This window comes from Ambystoma mexicanum, chromosome 5p (genome assembly GCF_040938575.1).
Source record: "Ambystoma mexicanum isolate Mex_15411 chromosome 5p, UKY_AmexF1_1, whole genome shotgun sequence".
NCBI lineage: Eukaryota > Metazoa > Chordata > Amphibia > Caudata > Ambystomatidae > Ambystoma > Ambystoma mexicanum.
Genome location: NC_090930.1, coordinates 1,312,559,259 through 1,312,572,944, shown reverse-complemented (window position 1 = coordinate 1,312,572,944; position 13,686 = coordinate 1,312,559,259). Strand labels below are relative to the sequence as shown.

The window sequence follows — 13,686 nt, the reverse complement described above, 5'->3', positions numbered from 1 at the left end:
ATCTGAGCCAGAACGGCTAAACTATGAAAGAGGGGCCAGTTGTAGGAGAAACTAAAACATGAATCCTGCTGTGGGCTTTAACCCGGGAAGCTGGCAAGAACCAAAACATACTAAAGAGAAGGAGAAAAAGAGTAATCTGCTGGAAGTGCTAGCACAGTACTTGGTAGTAATTGCAACTTTGGTCCTCGCCCCAGAGCAAAAATAAAGCTTAATACCTTGAGATGCAGAGAGCCTATGCTGAACTCAGCCCCAGGAAGACGAGCCTTGTCTACTTAGTTATACATATTGCCATCTTAAAAGGACCCAGTGGGGAGAGAATCCTACCTAAGGAGACCTCTATGCGAAGATGGGTAATATTGCAGGTTCTTGCCCAGTGGACGTTCAAGGAGAGGAGATGCCCTCTATGCCAAGGAGCAGAAAAACTATATACGCTTGCCCCGGAAGGAGTGTGTCACAGTGTTACAGATTATTGGGGAGGGGCATCTCATCTTCTCAACCACCTGCCAAGGTCAAGTAAAGAAGCGTGCTGGGGAATTTTAATATACCCTAAATTAATGAGTGCATTGAAGTACGGATATTAGCTCCTCCTAGCGTAGACCATTTCACGTGAATAGATTTATTCCTCCAACCTGACCATGTTCCCTGAGAATCCCCTTTGATGTTGGAATGACATTCCTTTAGGCCTTTAGGAGATTCTCTCATCCTTCCCTGACTCTAGGACTCTGGTTATGAGGAACCAATAATTGATTTAGCATAGTCAAACCTGAGAGACCAGACATATCCTAGGAGGAGGAATGAGGATGTGTTTTTATGTTGTGGCACTTTTAGGGAGTGAATTCACCACAAGTGGCCACTTGATGCTGAGACAAATTGGGTAGATGCCTAGTACAGAGATTTTAGGGGATTTGGATCACAACATGGGTTTGAATTTATTTCTAAAACATGAAAAAAAAAATCTGAGAATAAGGGGGAGAGAAATCCAGAGATGGGGCTGTGATATAACTGAACGATCTTCCTATTTATGACCCATTACATTTAAGATAAGTAATCCAAAGTTCAAAAGGGAACCTGAGTGTTCTACTTGGAATATAGTGACACATTAGATCACAGGTGAAAGTGGGTCGTCGTATGGAGAAGGCACAATGAGCTATAAAAAAGAGCTTTACATGATATGCCACATGATGTAAGGAGCCTGTGAAAAGTTTTGAGAGAAGGAGTGAAATGATGTCTACAAATGGAGCCTTTTATTTCACGAGGTGTGGCATTTTGAAATCACTGACATTGTTGCCCCGTTGTAGAAGTAAGCCTGTGTATGGATTGTTAGAATATTCAATTCTTCTTAATATTAAGACTTTGAATGGTGATGTTTCTGTTTTTGCTTGAGAAGAGGAAGAATCATGCTCAGGGTTGTCAAATGCCAAATGCCTTTTTGTACATCAGCTGCAGTTTGTGGTATCATATCCAGATGTTTTCCTTGTATTGCTTGAGAAGGACAGGTACCAAGTTCAGACGACCAGAATACAAAACATCCAGAGATGCGTGTTATGCTCCAAAATGAAAATCCCTGACTTGGAATTTAATGTCAACAGGTTAGCAATCGTTGACATGTTCATGGCCAGTAGGCAGGATGGAAGGGAAGAAACAATAGAAACAACAGTAGCAGTAGGGTCCAAATGTTTTATGATGGATTCTGTATTGGTGGCATAGGTTTATAGTCCAAAGGCATAATCGTAAAGCATTTTTAGGAGAGCGAGAAGATAAACATTAATTAAACGTGTACAAAAATGTGGGAGACCTTCTACTGAAGGGCTCCCACACCTTTGCTAATTAAATAAAAGTGGACAAAGAGCTGAGTGCCTGCGGAACGCCACTGGTCATAGGGAGACACCCAGCTCTTTAAGGTATAAAGAGAGGTAAATTCACATAAAATTGAAGCTACCCAATGAAGTGTGACTCATTTGATCCTTAAAATATCTTATCATTGAAAGCAGATTATGATCAACAGTATTAAACCTTGCAGAGCGCCCCAGAAGTCCAAGGCTATTATATTTCCCTTATACACCTCGCACCACCAGTTATCCAGAACTGATAGCAAGATCAATACTGTTGTTCAAGACGGTTGTAATCCTACTTGAAAATGATCCAAAAGATCATTGGCACCATTACAAGTTTGACAGTATTCCAGAGGAATTACTGGCAAACTATCTTACCGTTATTGCCATTAGGCCACGTACATTTAACATTGATTACAAGCAGGGTAAGAGCATTGTTAGTTCCTATTTGTGGGATCCATAGGACTCCAGATTTACTGTGAGCTGTAATTATGATGCAGTAAATCTGATGATGTTTGGTAGTAAAGTAGAGGATTTACCTCTGGTTGTTTGCTGGAGGTAAATCTTCCACATCCGAATTTGGCGGTGCAGAGAAATGGCTGTAATTCTGTTACTGTCATTTTCCCACCATTTTTTTCCCACAACACCAAACAGTAATAAAGCCCCAGATGTCTTGAAGGGAAAGTCTGGAACTTAGAGGTCACTATGCTTAAGAAGCTTAGCCAGGTAAGGCAAATTAGAGATTGGGCCATAATTGAAAAGATCGCTGATGTCCACAATGGCCTGTTTTTAGCAATGGGGCTACTAATGCCATCTTCAAGCATTGCTGCACCACAGCCTGAGGTAATGAACAGTGTATTCATTGACAACGTGGATTTTCCACTAATTTAAAATGGGCTCTCCCTAAATATTGCAGCTGGGCAGGTGTGCAGAAGTGAAAGTCAGCGTTTACTATTTGTAAAAACCTTCCATAGAAATGTAGTGTGATTGATAAGGTTAATAGATACTCTGTGAAGCAGATTGCTTTCCAAAGTATTTAGATGAACTCCTTCATAAATGTATACAATTGTATTGGAAAAGAAGAGTGCAAGATGATCACATACATATTTTGAGGGGGATAATAGGGGTCAGTGCATGAGGCCTACGGGTCGGGGATAAGGGAAGAATGACCTCTATGGTAGTGAGTGCTATGCCTGTAGCCACAGTGTATTGGACACTGACAGATAAGACCTCTTTTTGATTCCACATCTCACCCTACAATGCAGTCAATCCTTTATTGTACACCCCTTTCCCTATCAAATTCAAAACAATCATATTTCAACAGTCAAGTGTGTAACTGGCCTGTTCCTTTATCCTCATGATGCTGAACAGAATCAAAACTGAATCTTAACAAGCAGAGGGGCAGAACACAAGACACCACAGACTGCCAGGAACACAAAACCTAAGGGCTTCACAGATAATATCATAAGCACAAAAATCAGTGAGTGAATTCTGATCTGGACCTTTCATTCGCACCTCACATCAATGCAGTGGACATGGGTTTGCAATCTCCAACTATCCCTGCTTATCCCAACTGACCACTTGGTAGAAATTATGAAAGCCTTAGTAACAGCCTACCCATGCTATTGTGTGTTAATACACATTTTACCCCAGAGCAAACCTTACTGTCAAACTTGAAAGTTAGCAAAGATAGGCAGCCAGAATGTGTCTGACCCTCAAGAAACAAGACAACTCCAAATCAACAAAGAAACACTGAATTGGCACCCAATGAGGTCAAGAATTTGATTACACATGTTTTGTACTATACATCTGTACCAAGCCTATGGGAATGAAGGCTATGCATAGCCACAAAAAATACTTTCGAACTACACATCAGCCCCCTTCACAGACAATCAAGAACTGGTGAACTAACACACTTTTTAGTGACTCAAACACAGAGAGAGGTACATGTTCAGATCCCTAAGAGTACAAAGACCCAAACTATGGAATGTCATTTAGCTAAACCTGTGTGAAAAACCAAACCAATTTGAAAAAGAAATGTTCTGATTGTCATTTGACTGATAACACTTAATGTACAGAATAGAGATGATGAAATAATGGATAGGACCCCACACCTCACATTTATTTTAATTGAACCCCTTAAATATATATGCAGTGCCCTGAAGCAACCACAAGGAGCTGTATAAAACTTCCAAACAAATTAACAGATAACGGATATTGTCCGTAAACAAAGAGGTAGAGCAACAAAACCAGATGTATATATTGCGGATTGTATATTTAATATTTAGTACTTTCAAGAGCAGGTCAATTAATTAAGAGCGTTCTAAAATAGAGGTCCCAAACATTTGCATTTGTAAATTATCTACAAAAAGCGTGTATCTCTGAAAAAAGTATGCATGTGACCAAGTGTATTATGTTTAATACACAACAAAGATCTCAATTTTAACTGCCGAAATATACTCCAAGTTCAAAGTAAATCAATTAACATAGCCACTGTTACTTTTTTCAGCATGTATAGCTCACCTTCTTTGCCTCATCATGTGATCTTCCTAATTCAATTGGTGGGGCATGTTCTTCTTTTCCATTCGTCCATGAAGCATCTGTAGTTGATATATCAGTGGCATAGGTTTTACTTGATATATATTTCCCTGGGTCAAGGGTTAGCTTTACACATGCTTGACTAAATCCAGTGTTTCCTTCTTTCTTCTGCGGCTCAGTAGGGACTGGAAAGTTATCTCCTACTATGGCTTGGTCTGCTTTTTTGTGTTTATTCCTTAGAGCCAATTCATCCAATACTGACATGTCAGCACTTTCATGAAAAACTGAATTAACTATCTTTTTTGCACCAGCAGTTGAAGTTGATTGCAAGGTAACATCTTGAAGAGCTTCTTTAACAATTTTAGCTGCTACAGTATCAGTATATAAATTATATGATGCACTGGCATATGATGCCGGATTATAATGACACACATACATTTCCTTAGTTATAAGACTTGCAATTTGCTTACATAGTTTATTGCTTCCGAAATTCAATGTTTGAAAAACTGACACTGGACAGCTAAACATACGGCAGATATTCCGGTAAACTGAATTGACAGTGATTGTAACAGCATCCTCTTCATTAAGATGTAATCGCTCTGTATTTAGTCTCATTACACCATTTTTAATTTCAGACAAATCATTGAAAACTGCATCCATCAATTTTGGGGTGACTTTGCTGAGTTCTTCGTTTGCCTTCTGGCTGTTTTTTACAGTTTCTTTAGGCAACATTTTTGTTAATAGCTTGTTCACAACTTTGTCCAAAAATGCTATCCCACTACCTTTAGAAGTTAAATGTTGACTTTCACATGACATATTTTGCATAGCATTAATAACTCGCTCAGCAATATAACATGGTTCTATGCACGCAAAATGACTGACCACCTCACCATGGATGAACAAATGCTGTAATGGACTATTACAGATTTCAGTAAGAATAACATCTGCTACCTTTATCGCATAACATTTCTCATGTTTTAATAACATTTCAAAAAGATTTTCTAAAAGAGAAAAGTGAGATTGCTGAAACAGCTTACAAAGCCTAGCATAGACAATTTCTACTATGTTGTCAATAGTTTGAATATCCTCTAGACGCAGCTTGCCGGAATCGCATTCCTCGTCACGATCTAGTATTTCATTTTCAGAAAGTTTAATTACCAAAGCATTTAGTAGTATTTCAGTAATCCTTTTCACTTGAGAGATGGGAGGAATGGTTTCTTCATTTCGTGCCACAGGACTATAGTAAAGAAACAGGTTTGCTAGAAACTGGACAACAACTTCTTCCAATATTATCGAAGACAAAGGAACGGATGAGGGGTGTGAGTAGATGCTTTCAAATTGGGGTTCGGTAACTTCTTCATAACAAGCTTTAACAGAACTAGCAGCATTGTTACTCATCATTGAGCTTACAAGGTTAAATGACACAGTAGAAGCACCCTGATTTCGGGTTTCCATCACACTATCTACAACCTTTGAAACTATTTTGTTGGCATCGAGTGTTGTGTATGAACAAAGTGATACATCTTCAGTTACAAGTCTTTCTAGTTGGTAGTCTGCAATTGCTTCCTTGATTAAACAGACAATTTTTTCAGCAAATAAACTACTATTACTAGCAAGGCTTGTGAAAACTGCTACATTTGTTTCGTGTTCCCAAAAAATCTTCTTGAACATTGTATTAACAATCGAATCCAAAATTGGCTTATTTACGTCTAGGTAATTCACTCTAATTTGGGAATTTCTAATCTCCATTAGTACAGAATGTACTAATGTAGACACCTCTTTATTGAGTTCTGTTTCTGGTTTTTTTGCCTTAGGTTCCTGTGTAATCTGGTCTGAAAAAGTGAACATTTTCAATATAATACCAGAAATAATTTCTTGCAGAAATGATGAATAGACACATCTATGAACCGCTTCTTCTCTTTCACTTTGGGACACATGAAGACCACATATGACACGGTCAACTTCATGTGATACAGATAGAGAAGAATATGTTCTAGGAAATCCCTCACCTGAAGAAACTGCAACAAAATTAGGATTGGAAATTTCTCTGACAACAAAACGCGATACACTTTTCACCAAACTCTGGCTTCTATAAGTTACCATATCTTGTATGGCCTGGGGACTCCCATATTTGTGCAAAACATTGTTGTACACTACATCAACCACACCTGGAACATCTTTTTGTGAATTAGCATCTTTAATATCCTTGGTATTTGGCATGTCCCAAATTTCATGCTGTGAAATTTGAATCATCACATCAGTCACAAGTTTTGAAATGATGCGCTTGAATTCAGAATCTGAAAAACTGACCTTGTTGCAAGAAGAAGGGAATATTTTTGAAATAAGTCTGCTAATAATGTCTTCTAAAACTTTGGAAGATAAAACAGTCTTACGAGGGATTAGATATCTACGTTTGTGCTTGGCGTTTTTGACATTAATCTGAGCCTTCTGAAGGATAATACTAGGGTTTAAAGTTGTATACTGAAAAGGGGATCGCTCTATTAAAAGACAAGGCTGAATTTGGTACTTTAGCATTGCTGATAACAGCAAACCATTTATTTTTTCAGCAAGCATGGTGCGGTTGGTTTTTATGAACTTTTTAACTGCCTTATGTGATCCAAACTGCTGGAAAACATCACAATAAACTGAATCTACAACTCTGTTTACATGAGTCATATTTTGTTGGAGAAGGTCCATGGTCTCTTTATTAACTGAAACTACCTTAACTTCAGATTCCCTTAGTTCCCCTAAAAGAAGATGTACTAATTCTACTATCATTTCCATGATCTCAAATTCTGATTTCTTTTCACATATGTCATCTGTGATATTTGAAGCCAAGATGATTTGGGACAGGAGGTCGGCAATTATATCTTCTAGAAATAATGCAGCATAAACAGCAGTGAGTGATGATTCTTTGGTTTGTGCATCATGTGGAGGACAGGTATCAGGTACCAAGACATTCCCAAGGACTTCATCCACAATGTTGTCGGCTGATGGGGCACATGATTCTGGTAAGATCTCTCCAGGTAAAAGAGCCTGCAAATGATGAGTCATTTCTTTGGCTAGCCTGTCAATAACCGTTCGATTACTGCTGGCTAAAGCTGCTTGCATTGCTTGCACTGTTTCATATTCTTGTAAGATATTACTATAAACAGATTCAACCACTTGATCAATATCCACTTGTACATGCAAAAACTGCTTCATATTTGAATTGTTTTTATTCAAAATGATATTGGAAATGCAATTTACTACTTTAAGTGTTAACTGGTAAACTAATAGTGTGGTGATTGTAATGAAACAATGGAAAGTGCATGCTAAAAGTTTCTTGTTTATGAGATGTTCTAAATACATAGTTCCAGAAAGGAAAGAAGCTTGCAATACTGTTTTTTTTGCGTGGCTGCCAGACCCACTTACACCCTGAACACCTGATTTCGGCAACATCTGTATTTGTGCTGGATCCTGTAAGGTAGTCCAATAGCCAACAATGTTATAGAACAATGCATGCACAATTGTATTGTGCAGTTGAAGAGATGCTTCCGAAAATATAACCCACTGCCAGACTTCACTTGAATGTATCCATGTGTCTATAAGTATGTTTAAATCCTCATGTAAAATATGTCTACTTGTTGGTATTAACTGAGAACATTGGCAGGCATCAATTTCTTCTTTCTCGTTTATGGCGGGATGCATTTCTTTCTCATTCCTCTCCAAATAAGAAGCATGCGTTCCAGGCCTACTCCCAACAGGAGTAAAATGTTCATTTGCAGCACTATCTGGCTGCTCTGCAGATGTTGGGGGCTCATTATTGTTACGTTTTACATCACTCACTTTAGAAGTCAAATTTGATAGCATGGGTTTACAAATATTTGTATTACTTACTTTGGCTACAGCTGATGTGAATATGCTTGCATAAAGTTTCAGGTTTTTAATATCAATTGCAATTGTGCTTGAAATATTGTTTGGGTCTGAGTGAAATTTCGATTTTGATAGGAAATCTTTATTTTCAGCACAATTATGGCCAGAATGTGATATACACTGCACTTGCATAAGATATGTCTCCATTAAATTCATGTCTATGATCCATTGACTAATTTCAGCCAATCTTCTTGAACTTTGTCTCCCAGATGTGAGAGATAATACAGAATATTGCTCTTTAAAAGACAGCGCAGTTATGTATTTTCCTTGCTCAATAGCATTTTTTGTTGAAGTATTTTGATATATTTGTTTTGAAATAGTTTGGCCATTTATGGTACCTTTTTCTGACATGCAATAGCCTGCAAATAAACCCACACGTGGTAAATCATTATCTACAGGACATAGCTCTGCTTGAATCCATAATCTATTATTTGTGGATTTTGCAGTACCAAGAATAAATATTTTTGAGAAACAGCATCTGCCTTTTCCTCCAATAATAGTTAACTTGTCAAAACTAGCCTCAGAAGTAAGGGTATAGTTTTCCTCCCAATTTGAGCTGATATTGCTGAAATAAACATGACACCCACCATCTGTCATTTCATTTGCTAGAGTATCAGCAAAAAGAAGATCTGCTGCTTTTGTAAATGGACAAGTATACTTTTTAATTGGTATCACATTATTTTCATCGAGAAATCCTTTTTCTATTTTTAGTCCAGTTTTATTAATGCATGCCCATTTCTTCAACTGTGCCTTCAATTTATTGTGTTGGGGCTTCCCACAAAAGCTTTTATTTGGTGATATTTCATGTTTCGTGCTTGAATAAATGTGATTAGAGCTTGCATCTTGTGACCTTTTATTTTGTGAATCCAGTGGCATCTTAGAGGCAGGTTCTACTTGGTATGCAGTTTTGAGTGACTGACTCAGAAATATTTTTTTGTAGTGGTTAGGCAAGGCGCCTGGTGGACCTCTAGAAGGGCTGTGATGTTCTCTTTGCTTATCCCCCAAATCCATTTCAGCTTCAGAATAGCCTTGCTTTGGAACTTTCAGAATGTTTTTGGAATACAATTCACATAACATGTCAGTTTTCCATCCATATAATACAGATTTACCTTGGGATGGATATATGCTGGTATACAATGAAACATCATGAACATTAGCTGCGCTTTGTAACATTGTCTTTAAAATGTCAACAAGAAAATTGAGAGTTGTATGTTCATAAAGGTGTGTTTTTGTTCTAATATCCACTTTTTCTAATTCAACATTCTGACCAGGTGATGGCATCTCAGAGGTCAATGTTACAACTGCTGAGTCATTCAATATTTCATTTGTAGTCATATTATGCTGCTCAACGCCATTTATTTTGGATGGTGGTTTACTGTCACAATGCTGAGCTTTGTCAAAAAATGATTCCTTGAAAAAAGCAAAGGATTCCCTTTTACCAGCCATGCAATGTATAATTTCTTCAGCTCTGACAGAAGTCAATAATGGAGGTACAAGTGAACATATTTGTTTTATGTTTTCAAAAGGTACCATTTCTTTGGAACAACTGAAAAATGGCTTGTTGGCTGTTTCAATTGCAAAATATGGGGAATCGGAAACAAAATAAAGGCAGCATACAATGGCATTCACTATTTTCTTTAAAGTGTGTACAAGTACTTTTTTCAATATCTGTGCCGTTTCAAGTTTGTCCATGGTAAACTCATTTCCACGTTCTCCAATCAAACCCATTCTGGCGTTGTCAATTAAATAAAGTTCCCAGGAAGCTATGCCACTAAAACAGAGTACAATGAGCAAACTCTGACAAGTAAAAGATTGGTTAAGTTCTTCCAAAAAAGTAGTATATGGCAAATCTGCAGCATGTTCTCCTTCACACAAAAAACAGACCCTGACCTCAATGAAAGTCGCCAATGACTGGGCTTGTGTTCTCATAGGTAATTTTCCTTCTGAAATCATGCAGGTTACAAATGTTGATGAATTCAGCATCAATCCTTGTTGATACAGAAACACTAGAGAATTGCATTTTGGAGACAGCTCTGTAGAAACTAGCCCTGCTAGTGATGTATTACTCATTGTTGCATTAATGTCATCATCTCCTTCATAATGGACACGGGAGGCTTTCGAGTATACACATTGTTCCCTTGATATAGTTTCAGTACTCATTGTGGCAGTGTACATGGTGATAGGTGGGTGCAAAATGCCTCCCCCTGATACTCATAGGACTATGTTCTGATACTTGTCCTCTAGTTCTTCAAAAGATTCCTGTGGTGAGAATGGAAACAAAAGATAATTAACACAGTGAAGCATGCAATACATACGTTGGAGATAAACAGTGGGACATGTCAAAGGGTACATTAAAGGAAAAGCGAATTTGAACTGACGGTTGAAGAAGTGACACCTTTACAAAACACAAAAATATTAACGAATCTGCCTTATTGAAGATACTGGGCCTCATTACGAGGTTGGAGGTAGCTACCGGCAAGGCGACCTCCAAACTCGCATCCGGGTCCGGCACCCACGAATGGGCAATTACTGGGCTATTCCGGCCCAGCCGGACCCGGTAATTGCCCTTTTGCGGGTGCCTGACCCGGTACATCCCCATTCCCATTTCAGCCCACTAGGGCTGAATGGGGAAGGTGGTAGCAGGTCAGACCTGGTGGCTGCAAGGGCACCCGCAACCAAAACTCGTACTATGGCGGGACGGTGGCAACGGTGCCGGTAGCGCTACCGGCACCGTTGTTGCCTTACCGCCATACTTGTAATGAGGCCCAATGTCCTTTTTTTAAACCATCATTGTGCTTAAACTATTGTGGAACATCAAGTAGCTCACTTAAAATTCTATTCAATACAATATTGCTTTATTTTGAGGGCCTTGTGAGGGTAAAGTAAGTATTGAAACGATTTTACTTGTACATTTATGGCTGTAGCTGCTGCGGTCAAATGCAGACATGCGTTTTTGCTGCTTTTTTGTTAATTCTAAATGTACTCCTAGCAGAATACATATTTGGTATTCATCTTTCAATTTTGTTATGTTACTGATTCAGTAGAGAATTCTCCATTGTAGCAGTTTCTAGTTTCACCATATACAAGAAACTGAGAAACTGCTTTTCCTCCCAACAAAGTGCTTGCTCACATTGATGGTATATCTGTTCTGCCGTGTCTGTGCAGAGTCGCTGAACTTGAATTTAACCTATCAGTTCTTGGTTTTTGGTCATCTTCCATCCTTTAAATATCATCTTTCATCCTTCTCCAAACCTTTCACTGTGTCCCTTTCTTATTATTTACAAACCCCTTGGCTCTACCTCGAACTTTCTCGACACCTTAACTCTCTTGTATCCTCCCCTCTCGCCTCCTTGGCAAGTTTAACCTTCCTCTTCTCTCATCTTCCCCCTCATCCCATCTCTTATGTCTCATCGAATCACTTAAATCTAGTCAGTTCCCCTTCCGCTCACATCTTGATCTCATCTTCTCCTCATTCCCTTCTCCCACTACTATCACTGCTTATCTTCTCCACTCATCTAAGCACTCCCTCCTCCCTCTTTCTCTTCTCCTTTCGCACTCTGCTTCTCTACCTCCCCCTTTCACTTAATATTGCCACAAACTTTGTTCATTGACCCTTTCTTTTCTTTGTTTAATAAGTTAATCTTTTATAACGCGCTTGATACCGGAGATCAGTATCTAAGAGCGGGACCGGGGTTCAAACCGTGCTGCTCTACGTTGTCCTGCTTCCAAGACAAATGCCTTGCCTCTGAGCTATCATCACGGCCCATATTCCCCCTATTCCTCTCTCCCTAGTCCTATATTTCCATCCTTTCTACTCTTGATTCCACCTACACCCCTCCCATCCTTTCTATCAATCTTGCAAACACTATCAATCCTCGCTCACCTCTCTCTGCTCTACACTCTAATCTTTGAAAAGCCAAATGGTGATGGAAGTAGTATCAATCTTCCTATGATCTCTCTTTCCTATCTTTCTTGCACTCTTCTTATGATCAACCTTTGCTGTCTGCTAAAAACTGCATTTCTCTGAACTTACTCTTTCTACCTCCCATAACCCCCACTGCCAATTTCTCTCCGTCCCCTAAACCCTCTCACTTATCTCCTCTCACCTTCTATTATCTTGCAATTACTTCACTTCCAAAGTTTTCTCTCTTGGCTCTTGTTTCCCACCTACTACCTATTTTTATCTTCCCCGCTTCCACCCTCTACTCAGTGTCCACCTTCTCTCTCCTCTTTGATTTTGACATTACCACCCACCTGGATTCGCTTAACCACATGTCCAACGCTCATCTCTCTGCTTTTCATTCCAAGCTCTCCTCTGTTCCTTTTCCTCTTGACATTTCTACTGCCTTTGATACAGTGTATCACTTTGTTCTCCTTTCTACTCTCACCATCCTTGGTTTCTCTGGCTCTGTCCTTAAATGGTTTCATTCCCGTCTCTCTAACCGCTCATACTCTGTAACCTGATCTGGTAATACTTCCCTTCAGTGCCCTCTCCTTTATGGTGTTCCTCAAGGTTCTTCTGTACTTGGTCCTCTCCTCTTCTCTATCTATACTATTCACCTCTCTGCTCTCATATCCTCTTACAACTTTTCCTATCATATCTACACTGATGACAAACCTTTTTCTCTTTTTCCTCATTTTCTGACTCATTTGGTCTTGAATCGTCTTTCTGCTATAAAACTCTGGATGTCCTCCCACTACCTCCAACTCAACCTCTCAAAGACTGAGCTCCTCATTGTTCCTGCTAGTACCATTCCCCCACCCATCTCTCTTGCTTACCTTTCATTCCACCCTCCCTCATTCCCTTTCTCTTCCTCTATCCACAACTTAGGCATCACTTTTGACCCTTCTTTTTCGTTCTCTCATATTTCAAACACTGCCTGCTCCTGTCACTTCTTTCTATTCAACATCCGTCATGCAGCGTCCTTATTTCCCTTTCCATGTTTCCAACTTCTCATTACTTCTCTTGTTTTCTCTCGTGCCCTTTTTTCTGGTCTTCTTGCCTCTCATCTTGTTCCCCTCTGCTCTGTCTATAACTCCTCCATTCATCTTCTCTTTTCTACCCTGCCCGTTCTTCCATTACTGCCTATCTGCTATCTATAGCTTCTCTTCCTTTTGATGCCCACATCCTTGTTCATTTTCTCTTGGTTGTCTACAAATGCACCCAAGGTCTCGCCCCTCTCTCATTCCTCCTTAATATCCAATTACTCTCCCCGTGCTACTTGTGTTCTCAGAACCAGCTCTTACTCTTAGTCCCTAAACCTCCCAGTACTTCCTCCCATTTCCCTTCTTTCTCTCTCTTGCCCCAAAGCACTAAAACGTTCTTTTTCTATCCATTCCTCCTTACACATTTTCCAAACTAATCTAAAAGATAACCTTCACTCTGCCCTCTCGAATAGCT

At 39.2% G+C, this 13,686-nt stretch overlaps 1 protein-coding gene across 5 annotated transcripts in view; it reads right to left on the bottom strand.

The window, feature by feature from the left end:
- Positions 1-13,686, bottom strand: part of LOC138481537 (uncharacterized) — a 1,141,930-nt gene that overhangs the window by 1,003,593 nt on the left and 124,651 nt on the right. For all 5 annotated transcript variants that reach the window (XR_011274268.1, XR_011274269.1, XM_069613714.1 and 2 more), the window contains exon 2: positions 4,356-10,544. Coding sequence is in view for 3 of the 5 variants with exons in the window: in XM_069613714.1 (XP_069469815.1) it covers positions 4,356-10,460 (6,105 nt within the window). In the remaining 2 variants the exon portion in view is untranslated. The remainder of the gene's footprint in view (positions 1-4,355; positions 10,545-13,686) is intronic.